Below are 18,217 nucleotides of genomic sequence, written 5' to 3'. Positions count from 1 at the left end.
TCGGCATCGAAGCGGCATGTATAGCCAATTCTTTCGGCCGATCTGCTAGGCATCAGGCCATAATCCTTGCTCGAATGCCGGTCCACCTATTGCAATTCGTCGCTAAGAGCGGCAAATCGTTGTGCTGTGCCATGTAGATCCTGAAAATGCCAGTCCCTGCATCGTCGCCTATACAAGACGAAGGTGTGCTGCAAAGAGGAAATTGGTCACCACCCAGAGCTCAATAGTGGCCGTTGACTGTTGTCCAAACGTAGTGAACTGAGCAGGTGGGTATCTAGCTCATCGTCGATTATGTTTCATGCAAAGACCACTGCATTCATCAAAGTAGGGCGTAGGATACCAATCCCCGTGATCTGTTCGGCAGTCCGTGTGCATCAATATACGGAGCGGGAGGGCCATGATTCCGCGAGCGCATCAATGCGATGGCTATCCGGGTACGTCGACTCGAGTCATTCAGGAGAATTGGTGTCTTGAGATGGAATGCATGAGATGTTGATGAAGTATTTCGTAAGGAGTATGAGATTGAGAGAGGGCGCAAGACAGGGAAGGTAGAGCGAAGCTGGCGTCTTGGCGAAAAAGAGCTCAACAGGCAGGGTCCTCCTGCAAGCATTGAGCATTTTCCAATCCTCTTCTAAATCCGATCTCGCTTTGGTTCAGCTGTTCAATGTGGCAATTAGATGACTTTGCGAGCTTCAGGAGTTCGTATCTCTCGAAGAGACAACCAAATCTAGCCATCCGAAGACCAACAGTGAGCGCGTCATGAATATAACAGGCAAAATATCACGAAGACGAATCATACTTCCAGACTTGAGTGAATCACAATTGTTTTGCACGCATCACATGATGGAATGAGAAGATCTCAACGAAATGTCTTATTGATACATGAGTTGTTCGCTCGTTTCTCTTGGAAAACGAGTGCGATGCAATGCTACTTATGGTGCTGGTGATGGTACAGTGTATGGGACGAAAATTAACCTCATGCCAAAAGCCCCAGAGAGACAGAAAGAACTCTGTATCTGTCGACGACCATTGATGCTTGCGCATTCCTTCTTCTTTCCTCTAGAATTGATATCTCGAGCCATCAAAACGCCAGTAACCACGTATTATGCTCGGCCTGTATCGCCAATCTCTTCTTCTGAGGGATCCGAATGACCTCTGCCTTTCCTGTTTCGTCAAATGCAATTCGTTCGCTTAGTGAGTCAGGCCAATAACCTTTCTGTTTCTCTTCACGAGACGACGCAGACCAGCCTCCTTGTCGTCGGCAAAACGTTTAGCCTCGGCCAGTCTACGCTCCAAGTCTTCAACGCTGACGATATGGTTCTTGTCTCTCTGCTGTTCTTCCTTGATGGCCTTCTCACTAGGAGGGCTGAGTGGTACAGGAGGCATGATGAACTCGTTGACGTACTTGCCAGCGGTGTCGACAAGGAAGCTACCCTTCTTGCTGCCTTCCTCGACAGCCTTCTCCATGGCGTTGGCGCTGCGGTGACGGTTGCCATTGGTTGCACCATCAAACTCGCGGCGCAAAGCGGCGATGTCCAAAGCGGGGAAGTCAAGATCGGTAGGGGTGTTGCTGTGCTGGATGGGGTGGAACTTCAGGTTTTCGGGGAGTTGACGGTTCATGGCTTCCATTGCGAGGAAACGATCTTCAAGTTGAGGTTCCATGTGGCGGATGATGGTTCCGGTAGGTGAGATGACGAGACGTTCCCAAAGGCGCTGCTGCTCCTCGGTCACGGGACGCCAGGCATGGCCAGAAAGCAGGATCTCGATATCCTCCTTCTTGAGCTCAGGCATGTGTGCAGGAATCGCGTTGTCGGGGCTCAGGTCGGCGGGGGTGGGTGCTTGAGTTGGCTTGTAGTGGGCAACGGTTTGGGCGAAAGGGCGGAAGAAAGCGTCGAAAGCGCCGGCTATAGTGCCGTGTTCACTGCGCAGTTCTGCAATGAGAGAGGCAGGAGTCAGCGCTGCTGGTGGTGGTGGCGGTGGAGGGGTTTTGACCGGGGTGACGGGAGCAGGTGGAGGAGGGGGAGGAGTCTCGACCTTGACGGGAGTGGCGGGCTTCTCTACCTTTGGGGGTTCCTCTTGCTTGGCCTTGATCTTAGGAGAGGCAGGACGTGAGGGAACTGGCGTGGACGCAACAGGTGTGGATGCGGCAGGTGTTGCTGGCTTGTCTCTCTTGGACTTCTTCTTGCGACTGGTGATCGCCTCGTGAATGGGCTCTGTGATGGGCTGGTTGATATCCTTGGATAGAATTTCTTCAGTCGCCTGTCTGGCCTTCTCTTGACGCAACTTCTTCTGTTGACTCTTGGTGTTCGCGCGCTGATATGCGGAGCCCACTCTGCTGGAAGTTGGAGGCGGTGAGTTGGCACGTGAAAGTGAAGTTGAAGTGACGGAAATGTCGTCCGAAATGTGCTCACTTCCGGGAGTGCCGGGAGGTGGGATAGAAGCAATGCTGGGTTGTCTTGAGGGCAAGCGAGAGGCTGCAGTAGCGTTCGGTCGAATGGCGGTGGCAACAACCGGCGCAGGTGCAACCTGCGTTGTCGTGAGACGCAGAGTGCGAGGAGCAGTCACCTTTTTGGCCGAATCTGATGCGATGCTGGGACTCTGAGGGCGTGATGTAGTGATGTTGCCCCACGTGCGAGGGATGTTCTCAGACTTGACCGGTGTGGAAGTGACGGAAGTGGGTACTTCGCTTCCCTTGAGGACAGCGGCTGTTATGTCAATCTTTCCAGGATTCTTCTTCTTACTGACGGTCTCACCAGCAGCCGACTTCGCGGCAGCAGCCGCTTCGGCAGGCGTCAAGTCTTTGACGAGATCAACAGTGTTGGTTGCTGCCTTGTTCTTTTCGTCCTTCGAGGCGCCTGGTGGAGCTGGCTGTACTTCAGCAGCAGCGGCAGCAGCCTTAGCTTGAGCAGCTGCTTTTTCAAGCATTTCGGCGGCATTCTTTTGAGCAGTCGCTTCGGCGGCGGCGTAAGCAGCGGCAGCAGCCTTTTCGGCTTTCTCGAGTCTATCGGCTTCCTTCTTGGCTGCTTTGTCCGCTCTCTTAAGCTTCTTTGCTTCAGCCTTTTCAGCCTTGGTCTCCGCCTTTGTTTGAACCTCAACCTCAGCACCAGGAGTAGCGTCGTTACCTTCCGCATACTCGACATTAGCAAGATGAGACTCGGATCTTCCACGCTTTGTAGGCGTGGCGAACTCGTCGAGGATACCAGCAAAAGGTCTGGTCTCGTGTCTTAAAGGCGTAGGAGCGCGAGAAGGTGTTCCGGGAAGAACGGGCACTGCAGGTAAGATTTGGGAGTTGCCACGTCTGAGACTAGCTCTGGAACTAGATCTCGAGGTTGGAAGGGAACTGGTCGACTCGTCCTTGAGCGGGGGAAGGACTGGGGCTGTGAAGCCTGGGGGAATTGATGGGGTTGGGCGTCTCGAACCCTCTTCTTCGTCGTCAATATCAAGAGGCAATGACTGGCCGAGACCTTCCAGACCTGGCGGCACAGGTGGGGTCGATCGTCCAGGCTCGTCGAATAGGTCTGATGAAAGATGAGCGGCACCACCAAGAGATGAAATGTCTGAAATGTCTATACCTCCAGTCAGCACTGTCCTGAAAGTTTCGTTGTATATACGTCGACAAGTAGCAGTTGGTTTCGGCAGATGATAGACGAGCGCCGCAAGATAGAAAAGCTAGTATACATGATGTGAAATCACACAATAACGCCGGACGAAAGTAGAGAAATAGGTGCAAGACGGCAGACACTGACTTTGTTAATCTACCAATCTGCGACATCAAAGGTAAGAAGATACGTACAAGAAGGTGGCTAACGTTGCAGAGACGTGAGGGGCATAAGGAAACGAGAAAACTCCTGCCGTCCACATAGCCACAGCGGCAAAATGCATCGATGACAACTCCAAAGCTGACGAATAAGACCCGAAACGCCAAAGGTATGAGATTCAGAAAGTCTCTTTTGGCAAAGCCAATGCTGTGCTCGCTTTTCCACCCTAAATCAAGACGCCAGTAGCAAAGTCATGGGGAGTAAATGGACATGACGAGAAAAGGAAGGAAAAAAGCAAAAAAAGGAAGGAAAACAAAAAATCAAACAGGATCAAAGGAGGGGTGGTCGTCTACCATCTGCGGAAACCACCGGCGTCGGCGCTGCTGTACACATTATGCAACCCACCTTGTCCTTGACCAGTGAAAAGCCCCTGGTTTCCGATTTGGCCGGCTTGGTGCAATCTGGCCTGAAGAATGCTGGGGTCTGCTACATCAACTACACCACCTCCAGAGGAGGAAGTGTTAGCATGTTTGTGCTTCTTGCCCTTCTTTTTGGGCTTCTGAGCAGCGTCCTGAAAACCTTGAGGCTGGATGCCATAAGGAAGATTCAGAAGACCAGGGGCTGGGACTGGGGTAGAACTGGTGGGGTGCTGATGTAAGAAAGAAGGAAACAAGTACTCACGCTTTGCGGCATCCGAAAGTTGGGCACCACCGCCGAGATTGCGGTTTCGCAAAAGATCTCTCATCATTTCGTCGTTAGGGTTGCGTCCGGTCAAGTTGGCGCCATAACCGAGACCGCTTGTCGCAAACCCGTGGCCCTGGCCGAACATGCCACCTCCGCTGAAAGGAGGAGTGCCAGTGGTTTTGAGACCAGGAGGAGGGCCTTGAACATTGCTGTAGAATCCACCTGGAGGAGGTTGCTGGAAGGAAGACTGAGAAGGCATCATGGAAGATTGTTGGTTCATGAGTTTGGGGTTGGCCACTGGCTTGACGGCAGCTGAGGCCGAGGAGGAGTCGTTGGCGAACGTGTATCGTGAAACATTACGTGCGTGACCAGCCGGAGCAGCGGGTGGTGGCTGGAACGGAGGCTGAGTGGATGCAGCGGAGGGTGTCTTGAACTGCTGGAGAAGCAACTGCTGGCGTTGCTGGGCAGTCAGATTGGGAGCTGTAATGCTCAGATTCGACAGCTCGTTGGAAAGGAATCCTCCATCGATGACCGAGTTTGTGCGCGAAGGAGGCTCGATAGCGTGCTGGGGAGATTGACCACGGCCCATTGTGTCTTCCGGTTCACCACCGAGCTGCATGCTACCACCAAGCTCAGGACCGTTGTCATCCTCGACACTGTTGACAGTCTGTTGGGCAAGTTGAGCCTCTGCTTCCAGGCGTCGACGTTCTTCGTCTTCCTCCTCTTCACGAAGTCTCATTGCGCGTCTCTTGGCACCGCCGTGAGGATCAAACAACGAGGGGAAATTGTCAAAGTCCAGCGCGTGTTCTTCCATGGTCTTGCTAGAGAGAACGAATTTGAGGTCGAAAGACTGGAAAGCCTTGAACATGTGTGTAAAGGGATCTTCCACGGCTGGCTGCTTCTTCTTGACGGGAGCGACAGGAGCTGGAGGCGGGCTGGGAGTTGGAGGTTCTTCGGGCTCGACGGGCGATGGTTCGCGTTCGGGTTCGGGCTGAGGCTGGGGCTCAGGCTTGGGCTTTTCCTTGACTGTTTCCTTAGGCATCACGAGTGAGACAGAGCGGCTGCTAGCAGTACGGCTCATCTGAGGGGCCTTGGATGCCCAACTTGCGGTCGAAGGCAGAGCGGGACCATCATGTTCGACGCTAGGGCTCGGCGGGATGTATTGCGAGTCTTGTCGGCTGAGCGTGTGGGCGGCAGCAACAGGCTGTTGGCTTTGCGGCGGAGGTTGCGACGTGGGCTGCGACATAGCTTGCGGGTGCTGGGTTGAGGCGACGTTCATGGAAGACAAGTCCTGGCGTGTGAAGCTGTCATTCTCCTCACCGGGCTCGTGCAAGAACATGCAGTTGCGGTTGGTGCATTGCTCGTTGCGAAGGTAGGCCGAGCAGTATTTTGTCGTACCGAATTGAGCTCTCAATACACGGTTTGCGTTTTGCGAGCCGTCGACAGCAGCGATACAAGAAGCGGCGTCTTGCTTGCGGGCGTATGTGACGTAGACGCCGACAGACTGCGGGTTGATATTGTCCTTTGCCTTGCTAACGACTATCTTGACAATCTTGCCGTATTGACCAAAGTACTGGTCGCCGCGCAGCGTCTCGAGCAGACGGTCTTCTTGCACGCTCGGGCTCAAACCAGTCACATAAACCAGGTTCTTTTGCACGACGCGCAGGCCGGCGAGATGCTTGCGGGAGAGGGTGTCGGCCTCGCGCTTCTGAGCTTCCTTTTGGGCGGCGGCGGACTGCTTCTTTTGTTTGGCAGCCTGTTTGGCTCTCCATAAGGCTTCCCTGTGATGCATGTCAGTCGTGGTCGGAGGTGTCGATGGACGGGGATATGTACTCTTCAGGGCCAGGCTTGCGGAACTCTATGTTTGCATCGTCGTATGGGCGTCGACATGCAGGACATAGTCCGTTCATGTTGTTGCGGACATTGTGGTAGCAGAACTGGCAAATCTGTAGGAGCTGGTTAGCTAGACGGCGCAAGGAGCTGTGTCAGTGTCAGCGCATAGCATACCTGGTAGCCACAGACGCATGGTCGAAAGCCGCGATCTGATAAATCAAACTCTTCGACACAGAGAGGGCACGTCTCTTCTTCATCGTCGTCGATGAACTGATCTTGCTGTGTCCGCGACATGGTGTGTGCCACTGCGAGTGCGGAAGTGGTGGTGGAGGATGAGGGCGGAGGGAGAAAACTGCGCGCAGATGCGGATGAGGAATTGCAGGTGCTTTTGCTTAACGAAAAGAAAGGACAGGCAAGTTCCTGGGGGTTGGAAAGTGATGGATGCAATTGTGGTAGTGTAACAGCGCGGCCGCGGGAAAGAGCAACTGCTCTGCCAGAACTGAGAAGGGAGACTGTGCCAAGACCCGCGCCTGTTGTTTCTGATTGGCCGAGCTTTGGACGTCTTGGAGTGGTCATCATCATTCCTTCCTGCTTTGTATCACGGGCAATTGTCAATTATACCACACATCGACACAATGGCCCTACGACAAACCGCCTCTCGCTCTTTGCGCATTGCCTCGCGCAATGTCGCCCCCTCGACCAGAGCCTTCTCAGTCTCGGCCCTCCGCGCGAAGGAGCTCGCCGCCGATGTTTCCGACTTGCCCAACATGAGAGTACGACCAGCTGCACATGCAATTGCCACACGGACATGATCGAGTATTGATTTCTGTATCAGCACGCCCAAAGAAGCGCTCAGGGCCGTCTCCATGTTCCCATTGTCAACCCGGCCGACAAGTTCCAAGAAAAGGCCGACAGCTTGCACCAGTATGGCCAGTACTTGATGTCTTGCATGCCCAAGTACATCCAGCAGTGCGTATACTCTTTCTCTACTACCAACTCAACAGCATTGACACGCTCCATGCAGGTTCTCGGTCTGGAAAGATGAGCTTGTCATCTACATCGCCCCCAACGCCGTCCTCCCCGTCTTCAACTTCCTCAAGTACCACACCGCCGCCGAGTTCACCCAGATCAGCGACATCACCGCTGTCGACTACCCTACCCGCGACCAGCGTTTCGAGGTCGTTTACAACATGCTTTCCGTCCGCCACAACGCCCGTATCCGCGTCAAGACCTACGCCGATGAGGCCACTCCCGTCCCTTCGCTCTGCGGTCTGTACGACGGCGCAAACTGGTACGAGCGTGAGGTCTACGACTTGTTCGGTGTCTTCTTCGTTGGACACCCCGATCTTCGTCGCATCATGACCGACTACGGTTTCGACGGTCACCCGCTCCGCAAGGACTTCCCCCTTACTGGATACACCGAGATTCGTTACGACGAGGAGCAGAAGCGCATTGTTGTTGAGCCCCTTGAGTTGACCCAGGCCTTCAGAAACTTTGAGGGTGGTAGCTCTGCTTGGGAGCAGGTCGGCCCTGGTCACGACAGAAGACCCGAGAGCGTAAGTTTAGCTCTATCCGAATGCTGCCAGCTTCATTTACTAATCCATGTCTACAGTTCAAGCTCCCTACACCAAAGCCCGAGCCCAAAGCTGAGGAGAAGAAGTAATCGATTCACTCTAGACTCCCTGGTGGTGTATCATAGTGTAATCAGCCCACGTCAAATTTCAATACCGACTTTTCTTTTTTGTTCATACCTAAGTTTTCAGAACAACATGTTTTCAACACTTAATTGTGCAAAGCGTTTCTAGGAGCTCCTCACTGCGATTTGCTTGAAAGGCCCAGGTTCGACGCACGGTCCACTGGTTTGCGCATCCACACCTTCCTATCACAGACACCTATCCTCAGGCTGCCACATCTCGTCGAAATTTGATTAAATGTTGAATTAGGAATACTGATCAACCAATAGCAGCTTATCGATAATCCGTGGCTTCTGAGGGATTCATCATGAGTCACTGCAAACACTTGAAATCCTCTTCGCCTGACCATGGTAAGTACATTAAAACCTCGAGCACATATCAGTAAGAGAGCATACACGACAGTGAAAACTTCTTCTCAGAAGCACCAATATTCATCAGTGAAGACGTCGAAGCTCTCGACCATATCATCCAAACTCGCGACAATCTTCGTACAATCATCAAGCAAACACATTCGTCAACGCAAGCAGCACCAGCAACCAGCTCTACCAAGCAATCCACACTCTCAAACACACATCTTGCGCACGCAGCTCTCCAATCAGCAAACATGACAGACCCAAACTTCCTCATCACAACCCCTCGCCTCACCATCTCTTACCTCGACCCATCAAATCCTTCCCACTGCCAATTCATGGTCAACCTCTGGAACACACCCGAATTCATCACCATGCTCGGCGGCAAACCAACCTCCATAACCACACCCCCTGCCGCAAAATCACTCATCGAAAACCGCTTCATCGCCGATCATAGAAGAAATGGATATGGCATTTATCTGGTTTCCCTTCTCGACAATGGTCAGCCTGGTCCTCCTATCGGTACTGTTTCACTCATGCGTGGTGAGAATTCTTCACTGCTGGCGCCGGATATTGGGTTTGCTATGCTATCTGAATATATGAGGAAGGGCTATGCTGTTGAAGCTGGAACGGCACTGATTGACTATGTTGGCAAGGAACAAGGTGTCACTGCTATCTTTGGTTTCTGTAATGGGAAGAATGAGGCTAGTATGGCTACATTGAGGAGACTGGGATTGAAATGGGAGGGTTTGAGAGTGGTCAAAGATTTTGGAGATGATGAGACGGCGTGTTGGAGTTGGGGTATGGAGGATGTGAGGGAGTATGGACTGTGAGGTTGATTGTGAGACGTTTGTCATCTGTTTGGATCAATACTCGATTACTGAACCACGTAGCAATACACAAAATCTGATTTCGATTTATGTCCTTATAGCTACAAAGGCGTTGAGATCCCAAGCCAGCAAGAAGAAGGATATGGTAAACAGCTTCTTCCTTGTCCTGATATATGGGAGGTGTATAAAAAAAAACACCAACAAGAAACCACAAACCCAATCACCTCACCAATCCATCACAAATTCCCGAAAACATAAACTCCCAATTCCAACTCCACCAACAAATTCAGAACCACCGTGGACATGTCAACACAACCCGCCAGCCAAACCTACCTCATTACTTTCTCCGACACCCTTCTAGCTTACACCTCTGATTATCCACCTCTACCCCCTCCCCCACATCCACATAACATGGAAGTCACGATGAGAAGGTTCTCGTGATGGGGAAGCAATATCAAACATGCAGAACTCAATACGATATTGAAATAGGCTTCCTAGCATATGATCAATAGCTTGCAACAGATCCTCCGAAACAGCTATACTCGGCGACTCCAAAGAACAGTACTATCACCATTCAGGCTTAGTATCATCAAACGACTGAAAAGTCCCAGAAGTGTCTTCCTTTGTCGCGCTATCAATCTAAAATGACACATCAGCCATAATCCATTCGTTGCAAGCAAGGAGGAACAACTCACCTTCTCAATCATAGCTTCAACACTCTGCTCCAACGAAACAGGCGCCCTTTCCATTCCCACCACTTCAGCACCATGATTTCCCATCTCAGTCCTCACCCAACCGGGGCTCAAAACCCAGCTGCACACGCCCAAGTTCTCGAAATGTATCTTCCTCACGATGTAGTTTAGAGCTGCTTTGCTTGCGCCATAGGCAGTAACGGGCATCAAGGGCATGTGTTCCATGTCGTTCAAACTCGCAGCGCCTGAACTCATGGCCACGAATCTTGGGTGTGCGGATTGGAGAAGAAGAGGCAAGAAGGCTTGGAAAAGGGCTAGAGGGCCGATGGTGTTGACTTCGAAGTGTGTGCGGAGGGCTTCTAGGGGCGTCTCGGCTGCGGTGCCGTAGTAGTCGCTCATGCCACTATTTGCGATGACTGCATCAACGTGATTGTAGCCGTGGATTCGAGAGATGACTTCAACGGCTTGTTTGGCGTGTAGGGGGACTGTGGCGTCAATTTCAAGGGGCGCTACGTAGCTGTCTTGACCCACAGGGAGTGAGGTGAGAATCTCAGTCGTTTCCGGGGTGAAAGTACGGATGCAGGCGAAAACGACTGTGTTAGGACGGAGTGCGAGGGTCGTGGTTAGGGCGAGTCCCAGACCTCGATTTGCACCGGTGATTACATAGACAGTTTGGCCCGGCTTGCGACGAGGATTGTATGGAGGCCAAGTCGTCTCGTCATTGACTTCTCCAATGACTGGGGATATGTCAGATGTAGGGGGTGCAGAGTAAGGTGTAAATGCCATCTTGCTCTTTTTTTCGTGTGATGTTTGGAAGAGTAGAAAATTTGAAGGACCACTGCCGCACGACGAAGTCACCTACTCTTTATTACTCGTTATAGCTGCTCATATGACCGACACCCATCTTCCTTACCTTGCAGATCCGTTGAGCTGACCGCGTTTAAGAGCAAGGCATCATGACGAATCGTTGCAGCATTAGGGACGCTGTCAGCTGCGACGAGAACGAAGTGCATTACGGGCATAATTTGTGAATGGCCAATTCACGAAGTGCACTGCGGGATCTTTCACGAACAAAACACACGTACACCTGGAAGTAAGGATGGAAGAAAGCAATTGAATTAAGCATCTGAAGCTGATGAGCATGGTAGAAGTCCGGCTAGCTTGTTGCATAACTTATGCACAATAGACCTCCGTGTGCTGTGACTTGTGCCACTTCAACATTGTCTTTACTCGAGTTCGCGATTTCAACGACTTCGTTCTCCAGCTCAAATCCCAATAACTCTCTTTCCTCAAATACGCTTACTTGCAGCTGCTGGAGCCAGAAACAAAAGTACCATCAGAGTTCTCACATCCACAAACACCAGTCTGAGGATCCTTAATACACCCAGCACCCTCACCACTGCTCTCGCCGTTGTCATTCCAGAAGAAAGTCCAGTAATCAGAATCAGAGCTCAACTGCGAGTCGGTGGGTGCAGTGCAAGTGTAAGCCTCGCAAGTGCCGTAAGGAGCACCATGGTTGGCGTCGTATTGGTGGTCGACCTTGAAGATGGCGAAAGTCTGGGTCTTTGAGGTTCTCGTGTTGTGACTGCACTCGGCAGCTTGGATGGCCTTGCTGGTCTTTGCGGGACTGCAGGAGGGAGATTTGGGGTATTTGCCTTTGGTGTTGGAGGTGGCGGGGGAGAGGGTGGCGGTTGCGAGGCCGAGGGTCAAGGCGATGGCGAGGATGTTGGCGGTGATCTTCATATTTGCTGGTTTGGATTGAATCAAAAGTTCATAGAATTGAATAATGAGTGACTTGAAGAGAAAAAGCGAGACCTGCTTGCTTGTTATGCTTATGTGGTGATGAGATGGTAGGAGGGAAAGGCAAGTGGCAGCTACTTGAACCTTTATAGGCACGCGTGTGTAGTATGTAATCTCTTTTCGAATATACCTACTTTTGTTTCGCATTATGAGGGCTTCGAGGGCATGATCGACTTGACATGTCGGCCGTGTCGTATATAGAGAGGCTGCGACATTAGGCGTGTATCAGCCTGGTGGTCCGGCCTTTACAACCCTTGTGAACGCGTCAACGCTACTCTTCCACGCATGAACAAACACCTCGAACCCGCATGTTGCCTCAGTCATGGTGTTTGACAGTCTGCCCTAAGCAAATACGTCTGGTGATTGTTGATGTTGCAGAGACTGGAGAGGGCGTCCTTGCTAGGATCTTGACGCGTCTCCGCGCGATCGGTCAAAATTCTAAGTCCCCGAAATTTGGCCTGTGACCCTGTCACTAATTCCATCAACCCCGAAATCGATCATGAATGCAGCCTGCTTCAAAGGAAAAGCATGAAGCCTTGCATAGTGTAGTTTGATTGACGCTTACAAATGCTTGTATGTCCCGGAGAAGTGTGACATTGAGCAAGAACAATGTCAGCCATTTCTGTGTTTCGGCTCAGTCCATTTCTTGAAAATGCCCAAGGTTGCACGCTTTGAACAGCAGCAATGGTCAACTTTCCAATTCACGTTATATGTTTGAGGTCTCCAGAATGAAGAACTCATACCTCATTGATCGACCGTACAATCCACCATGCTATGCTTGAGACTGCTTCTGCCAAACGTATTGATCATGGTAACTCCCCCCAACGGAGCAGACACGAGTTCAATCCTGGCAACACATCATTTGGACCTTTTGGGTCGACTTGACCTCAGGAGAGTAGGCACCACTCAGGAGCCTGTTGGTGGCAGGGCGACTGGCGGGAGACGCAAAAGTTAAGAAAAAAAAAAAACATTGCCAATATGCCTCATCGGCATGGTGCTACTGGTGGGGCAAAAGGCAGAGTCATCTGATATAGAACTGTCTTCCTGCCTTCCCCACCGGTCAGGAAGGCTGTAGATCGATGTCAGAAGGATATGATGCAGTCAGTGAACACACACAACGGATTTCGCTGTCTTTTGTGCAACATGCGCATCGGTGAAACATGTGGGCATATGAATCTTGTGTCACACAGTTGCCTTGTGAGCAAGAGGGGAAGATGCACACTTTTGTATGTATTGTAGTACGAATCGAGCCTTATCGGCTGTCGCAAACATATGGGCCTCTTGTTTCACAGCGTGCGATGACTGGACCGGTGAGCGATATGAAGCTGCATGTTTGTGCTGTATATCGCGACTGTATCGTGCCAAGTGATGGTCGTAAGTATTGGGACCGGTGCCGACCAGGTACGCTTCTAGCAAAGAAGCAAGAGTTCTGTATATTCAATTGGAATACAGGCCAACCTTGACGCCATTGTCTGAGCTCAGGATGACACCCGCAAGGTTCTCCACGAACGGACTGGGGTCGCGACATTCGATGCGACGGAAGTGTTGTATGAGTCGTACAGTGAGATAGTACACTTCCGTAATAGCAAATTGTTCTGTAGTAGGTAAGTCAACGATCTGTGACGTTCCTAAATGTACTTACGCCCTATGCAGATACGCGGGCCGCCTCCGAACGGAGTATATGCCTGTGCATGACTTAGTCAGCCGATCCAAAAACACGCAGTGGAAAATATGCGTACCCAGCCTGGACGGAGATCCTCCCATCTTTCTGGTCTGAAATCCTCCACGTCGTCCCCGAAAACGTCCTTGCGGCGGTTTGCACAGTAGATGTTGACCACTAAGGCTGCACCTTTGGGGACGAACAGTGGTGATTTGCCGTCCTCGCCACCACCCACGGGCAATACAGTATCCTTGTTCGAAATGCGTGGTGGCAGAATCGGCGTTACTGGGTAAAGTCTCATGGCTTGATACACATATCAGTCAACGAACACCTGATTTAGAGACAAGAGTAACACACCTTCATGCTCACAGTATCTCAGATACTTGGCGTTCTTGATCCATTGGTAGCTCGGTGGTACGCCTTCTAGCTGATCGATCTCTGCCACAAGCTTCTGCCACGCAGCAGGATTTCTGGCCAGCAAGAACCACATGCTGCCTAATAGACCGGCAGTGGTGTCTTTTCCTGCAAACATCAAAGACGTAGCCTCCTCTCTCATCTTCTTTGGGTCTTGAGTCTGACGTGCCATCTCGTCGAGGAAGGAGTATCCGGACTCTTTGTCATCCGTTGCAGTGAAACTCTTCTCGGCTTTCGCGGCTCGCTCCAAAGTTTCCTGCACATACTTGTTGGTCGCATCATGCACATTGCGAATTGCCTCATCGACTCCTTTGCGCTTGAGCAAGCGATACAACAATGAGTAGCGAAAACGGTCGGCAGCATCCTGAATAGTTAGCTCAATGTCGTGGCCCAACTGGGCTTTGGCCTCTGTCTGTTCTCCTAGCGAGCCGATCGATTCTCCGAATAGAAACTCGGAAGACACATCAAAGGCATAACGATGGAAGAGTTTATCCAGGTCTACGGTTGCGCCATCCTCGGGTATTAACTTCAAGAATTTCTGGAAATGTTTTTCGAAGAGGTCCAGGTCTGTGATACGGTCTTTGGCGAACATTGGACGTAGAATACCACGAGAGTGTGACCACTCAGCACCATCGGTCATGAATGTCGCACGTCCGAGCAGATGCTTGAAAGATTGGCGACCACCTCCAGCAGACCAATCATCGAATTTCTGGCTGAATGCAGTCTTAAGATTCTCCGCCTCGGTCGTGTGAACAGCGTGTCCTTCGATAGTTCTTACCACAAACGTAGGTCCGTATGTTTGGTATTGTTCGAAGAACCAATGCAGAAGAAGCTTTTTTCTGGCTGCGCCGAGCACCGACAGAATCATGTTCAACCCAATGAAGGGCTCTCTGATGGGATAGAGACTGCGAGGGGGAAGGCATTTGTTGATCCGCTCGAATTCTTGCCGCGATTGACGAAGCTTCCACCGGCCGAAAGAGGCATAGATGAGACTCCCGACAAGCAGTGTACCTATTGCGACCGCAGTGAACGGATGCGAAGTATTGGAGAACACCATCTCGTTGCTGCTATAACAGGTATGGTTTGTAGTAGGAAAGAAGCACTGGGTGAGACGCGCCAGGTAAGAGAAAACGATTGCACAAGACGGAAGGATCAAGGGAGCTTCTGCAGCTTACTCTTTGAGCTAATCTAGCCAATAATCAGCTGCAAGCTGAACCTGCATGATCAGGTGCTGAGAAACTGCGACATCTTCTGGTCAGGACATAAAAATAGAGCACGGCTATCATCATTTCTTCAACCGTGTATCTCCTCAACTTTTCGAGAGGGTTGATGTTGCAAAGAACGAATTAGGATGTTGCGCCAGAATGAATGAAAAGTGCCGAAGGGCGATTTCGTACGAGACCGGTCAGCGGCCGTGTGATTGGCTGCTGGGCCGAAGCTGCTCCAGGTGGGGCAGTAGCGGGACTGGAGCAGCCCCACAATCACCGTCATGATCACTTTGAGCAACAACGACCGTCGGCCATGTGGACGGCTAGTATAAGAAAGAGAAGCCCTCGTCTTTGAGGTCACTGAATGAAACCTCGACATCTCAAGTTACACAACCATCAACCATGAAGGACCTTACAACAGAGAACATCACCGAAAACGTTCACGCCATCAACAGCCAATGTCAAAATCCCCGGACCAGATACATCTTCGAACGTCTGGTATCTCATCTCCATGATTTTGCAAGAGAGACACGACTGTCGACCGATGAATGGATGACTGGACTGGACTTCTTGACGGACGTTGGCACAATCAGCACTGATCTGAGGAGAGAAATGATTCTACTATCAGACACACTTGGACTGAGTGCTCTGGTAGATTCAATTGACCACCCTCGCACCGGAAAATCAACCGAGGGAACAGTGCTTGGTCCGTTCCACACGCATGATGCAAAGGAAGTTGAAAATGGCTACGCTATACACAAAGACCCTGACGGAACGCCACTCCTGGTTCTCTGCACTGTCAAAGATACCGAAGGCAATCCGCTTGGGGGTGTGCAGATTGATGTGTGGGAAGGCGATTCGCATGGAAACTACGATGTCCAGTATCCGGAACGAGACGGACCGGACGGTAGGGGCATCTTGTTCTCAGAACAGGACGGAACTTTCTGGTTCAAGGCTGTGAAGCCTGTGTCGTATCCTATCCCCATGGATGGGCCTGTGTTCAATATGCTTCAGATGTTGGGCAGACATCCAAATCGTCCTGGTCATGTTCACTTCCTATTGAGGAAGGACTCTTTTGACCCCTTGATCACGTAAGTCTTGAGCTACTCCACAACAAAGATCGCTTTTCTGACAGCATCGCAGTGCTTTGTATCCTCGCGGTGATCCGTATGAATCTTCTGACCCTGTATTCGGCGTCAAGGAATCTCTAATTGTGGATCTCTCGGAGGTGACTGATCCGGAGATGGCGAAGAAGTACGACGTCAAGGAGGGAACATCACTTCTGACTTACGACTTCGTATTGGTCTCGACAAGGGAAACACTCAAGCTTCGTAAAGAGAAGGCCGAAGAGGCCATAAAGAAAATGGGAAGAAGCATGGAGGATTTCCAAGGCTTACCCATCCTAGATGTCGACTGATCTCGGGCAGACTGTACAACAAATTAGTATCCCGTCAATTAGCCTGTCTGACCTCAATCGAGAAGGCGAATGCAATCCTATCTGCACGTCGCTGATTCTCTGCACTGATCCAGGCTGGATGCCAATACCTTTGAGCTCGTACCCTGTAACTTGTTGATCACGACGTCTGGAAGAAGAGCCGGATGGCTAGTCTTGAACTGTAAGTTCGATGCAGGGCCACGAGCTCCGGATCATCCAGTCGAAAGCCGCTCTTGAACTGCACCCCGCACTCTTACCCGCTGCAGTACCGAGAGAAATATAACTCCGATGCGATGGTTTTGTGTACCTGTCCAACCAAAAGACTCACTGCTCGGGGACTCGGGTAAGCCTGCGAGATGGCACCCGTCGTCGCGGACAGACAAATCGCTGCCGTGGTGTAGGACAACATAGTCGAGTACGATGAGAATTTGAGCGGGAGACTGTGGGGGATCGCATACCGCGCCAAGGTGCGGTGGCCTGATAGTGCTGACGCAGTCGACAAGGAGATCCAAGGGTCGTCGTTCGAGCAATGTTGGGCATGAGGTTATTGCTGGTAGGGTATCCCTTCTCATACAGGAGGCGGACCAATGGCGGCCGCCGGAATGTCGAGCGGAGCGAAGTATAAGAACGGTTTGCACCACCTTCTATGGTTTTGTGAGTCGGTTAGCGCCGAGGGAAGTGGCTGATCGAGGGCACGAGACCCCCGCCCTGAGAGCAGTTGCGCCGCCTCCGCATTTCCATCACGTCTGACGCCTGCCTTTAGTAGTCGTTCGAGCCTGCGCGTGCCTACATATCTCCTCTTCGTCTTCCATTCTTCACGACTCAATCGTCCATCGTGATCAGATAGACTAATTCCTAAACTCTCAAAGCATCTTCCACCCGTCGAACAAGTTTGTTATTCACGCCCTCGGCTGGTTGCGAACTGATCGGCGTTCTGCATCCTCCGAAGCCTCCCCCCCACAAAGGGGCCCGAGCAATCCAGAACATCTGTTCTCATTTCGCCCTACAAAAGCGGAGTCGCCTTGCAGTTCTCTCTCACGAGTCTTCGCAAGTCAAGTTACGTCGCAAGTTGACCTCCAAATTCGAAATCTGGGGATCCGGAGACTGCTGTTTGCTGTTTCGACACCCACGTGGCGCGCGTTTCTCCACAACATCGACAAATGAATTTTGGAGCGTCTTTCTTTGTCCAGGATCGATACCATCAAGACAGTTCGTTGTCACCCGGAAAAAGGACCATGAGACTGTGACCAAGGCGTTTGATCGAACCTGTGAGCCAATATCCTCGAGTCTGAAGCCTGAAATTTCGCGCTGGATCATTGCGACCGTCTGGTGGCTGCTGACTGACAAGCGCCAGGTATTTGACGGAATCCGCAAGACCGGCTGTTAATGTTGCAAATATTTCTCCTTGTTTCACTTTGTCCTGCTTGAAAACAAAGCTCTCGCGATAGGTAAGACCATCTCAGATCTATTCAGGATTGTATGCTCGACGAAGCAACGGAGATTGACTTGACATAGACTGAATTTATAGATAAAAGGAAAGGGACCCGGATACAGGTATTACAAGCGATTGTTAGGTGAGTCTGATTTTCTTCATCAATTTCTCCGCCCAGGGAGACAAGTTCTGAGGTGAAGGCAGCCTGTGTGTCGTCTTCGCCTGAAAGACTACATCCCCTGTTTGGCGCTTGAAGCTAGTAGCCAGCCTGATGGTACACAGTAGCAATGTGATGGCGCTAGATCCATCTTCTCTATAATCGTTGACGCCTCGCACTGACACGAATGTGCAGAACATCTTGAGGACCTCTTCACTTAATTCCTGCTCATTTGGCCGACTTTGAGGCCCACATACCCGTCATCCGACA

General features: G+C 51.3%; 7 protein-coding genes across 7 annotated transcripts; 3 read left to right on the top strand and 4 right to left on the bottom strand.

Moving 5' to 3' along the window:
• Positions 1–860: 860 nt before the first annotated feature.
• M438DRAFT_347753 (uncharacterized protein) lies at positions 861–6,741 on the bottom strand. Its single transcript, XM_029905977.1, has 4 exons — positions 6,450–6,741; positions 6,276–6,388; positions 4,440–6,223; positions 861–3,566 (listed from the first exon to the last, which is right to left on the bottom strand). Exons 1-4 carry the CDS (start codon positions 6,567–6,569, stop codon positions 1,192–1,194), a joined length of 4,392 nt encoding a protein of 1,463 aa, XP_029758261.1. The 5' UTR covers positions 6,570–6,741; the 3' UTR covers positions 861–1,191.
• A 169-nt stretch (positions 6,742–6,910) lies between these two features.
• On the top strand, positions 6,911–8,022 carry M438DRAFT_367531 (NADH-ubiquinone oxidoreductase-like protein 30.4 kDa subunit; the record flags this gene model as incomplete). The annotated part of the gene is made up of 4 exons (XM_029907963.1): positions 6,911–7,048; positions 7,111–7,244; positions 7,300–7,831; positions 7,888–8,022. The coding sequence occupies 4 exons, from the start codon at positions 6,911–6,913 to the stop codon at positions 7,936–7,938; spliced, it is 855 nt and encodes a 284-aa protein (XP_029758260.1). The 3' UTR covers positions 7,939–8,022.
• Positions 8,023–8,276: 254 nt separating this feature from the next.
• M438DRAFT_398977 (acyl-CoA N-acyltransferase) lies at positions 8,277–9,213 on the top strand (the record flags this gene model as incomplete). Its single annotated transcript, XM_029909391.1, has 2 exons — positions 8,277–8,319; positions 8,497–9,213. The coding sequence occupies 2 exons, from the start codon at positions 8,277–8,279 to the stop codon at positions 9,150–9,152; spliced, it is 699 nt and encodes a 232-aa protein (XP_029758259.1). The 3' UTR covers positions 9,153–9,213.
• Positions 9,214–9,664: 451 nt separating this feature from the next.
• Positions 9,665–10,888, bottom strand: M438DRAFT_68282 (NAD(P)-binding protein). The gene is made up of 3 exons (XM_029910250.1): positions 10,755–10,888; positions 9,845–10,704; positions 9,665–9,788 (listed from the first exon to the last, which is right to left on the bottom strand). Exons 2-3 carry the CDS (start codon positions 10,625–10,627, stop codon positions 9,717–9,719), a joined length of 855 nt encoding a protein of 284 aa, XP_029758258.1. The 5' UTR covers positions 10,628–10,704; positions 10,755–10,888; the 3' UTR covers positions 9,665–9,716.
• Positions 10,889–11,007: 119 nt separating this feature from the next.
• On the bottom strand, positions 11,008–11,829 carry M438DRAFT_323739 (uncharacterized protein). The gene is made up of 2 exons (XM_029903025.1): positions 11,776–11,829; positions 11,008–11,656 (listed from the first exon to the last, which is right to left on the bottom strand). The coding sequence occupies exon 2, from the start codon at positions 11,582–11,584 to the stop codon at positions 11,141–11,143; it is 444 nt and encodes a 147-aa protein (XP_029758257.1). The 5' UTR covers positions 11,585–11,656; positions 11,776–11,829; the 3' UTR covers positions 11,008–11,140.
• An 881-nt stretch (positions 11,830–12,710) lies between these two features.
• Positions 12,711–14,959, bottom strand: M438DRAFT_367527 (cytochrome P450 52A1). The gene is made up of 4 exons (XM_029907962.1): positions 13,659–14,959; positions 13,381–13,604; positions 13,284–13,326; positions 12,711–13,236 (listed from the first exon to the last, which is right to left on the bottom strand). The coding sequence occupies exons 1-4, from the start codon at positions 14,770–14,772 to the stop codon at positions 13,079–13,081; spliced, it is 1,539 nt and encodes a 512-aa protein (XP_029758256.1). The 5' UTR covers positions 14,773–14,959; the 3' UTR covers positions 12,711–13,078.
• A 286-nt stretch (positions 14,960–15,245) lies between these two features.
• M438DRAFT_323735 (aromatic compound dioxygenase) lies at positions 15,246–16,407 on the top strand. The gene is made up of 2 exons (XM_029903024.1): positions 15,246–16,014; positions 16,067–16,407. Exons 1-2 carry the CDS (start codon positions 15,326–15,328, stop codon positions 16,338–16,340), a joined length of 963 nt encoding a protein of 320 aa, XP_029758255.1. The 5' UTR covers positions 15,246–15,325; the 3' UTR covers positions 16,341–16,407.
• Positions 16,408–18,217: the final 1,810 nt, after the last annotated feature.

Source organism: Aureobasidium pullulans (assembly GCF_000721785.1).
Source record: "Aureobasidium pullulans EXF-150 unplaced genomic scaffold scaffold_16, whole genome shotgun sequence".
In the NCBI taxonomy this organism is placed as follows: Eukaryota; Fungi; Ascomycota; class Dothideomycetes; order Dothideales; family Saccotheciaceae; genus Aureobasidium; species Aureobasidium pullulans.
Note: the sequence above shows the minus strand (reverse complement) of the source record. Positions and strands in the feature narration are given on the sequence as shown.

What these genes read in the sequence shown, in the direction of transcription:
- M438DRAFT_347753 (XM_029905977.1), bottom strand. Translation starts at nt 6,569, where the DNA reads ATGTCGCGGACACAGCAAGATCAGTTCATCGACGACGATGAAGAAGAG. An exon ending in CATGCGTCTGTGGCTACCAG is followed by an intron (nt 6,389 to 6,449) that starts GTATGCTATGCG and finishes CAGCTCCTACAG; the next exon opens with ATTTGCCAGTTCTGCTACCA. An exon ending in ACTTTCGGATGCCGCAAAGC is followed by an intron (nt 3,567 to 4,439) that starts GTGAGTACTTGT and finishes CTGGAGGTATAG; the next exon opens with ACATTTCAGACATTTCATCT.
- M438DRAFT_68282 (XM_029910250.1), bottom strand. Translation starts at nt 10,627, where the DNA reads ATGGCATTTACACCTTACTCTGCACCCCCTACATCTGACATATCCCCA. An exon ending in TTGAAGCTATGATTGAGAAG is followed by an intron (nt 9,789 to 9,844) that starts GTGAGTTGTTCC and finishes GTGTCATTTTAG; the next exon opens with ATTGATAGCGCGACAAAGGA.
- M438DRAFT_323739 (XM_029903025.1), bottom strand. Translation starts at nt 11,584, where the DNA reads ATGAAGATCACCGCCAACATCCTCGCCATCGCCTTGACCCTCGGCCTC.
- M438DRAFT_367527 (XM_029907962.1), bottom strand. Translation starts at nt 14,772, where the DNA reads ATGGTGTTCTCCAATACTTCGCATCCGTTCACTGCGGTCGCAATAGGT. An exon ending in AGGATCTCCGTCCAGGCTGG is followed by an intron (nt 13,327 to 13,380) that starts GTACGCATATTT and finishes AGTCATGCACAG; the next exon opens with GCATATACTCCGTTCGGAGG. An exon ending in CCCGCGTATCTGCATAGGGC is followed by an intron (nt 13,237 to 13,283) that starts GTAAGTACATTT and finishes TACCTACTACAG; the next exon opens with AACAATTTGCTATTACGGAA.
- M438DRAFT_323735 (XM_029903024.1), top strand. Translation starts at nt 15,326, where the DNA reads ATGAAGGACCTTACAACAGAGAACATCACCGAAAACGTTCACGCCATC. An exon ending in TCTTTTGACCCCTTGATCAC is followed by an intron (nt 16,015 to 16,066) that starts GTAAGTCTTGAG and finishes ACAGCATCGCAG; the next exon opens with TGCTTTGTATCCTCGCGGTG.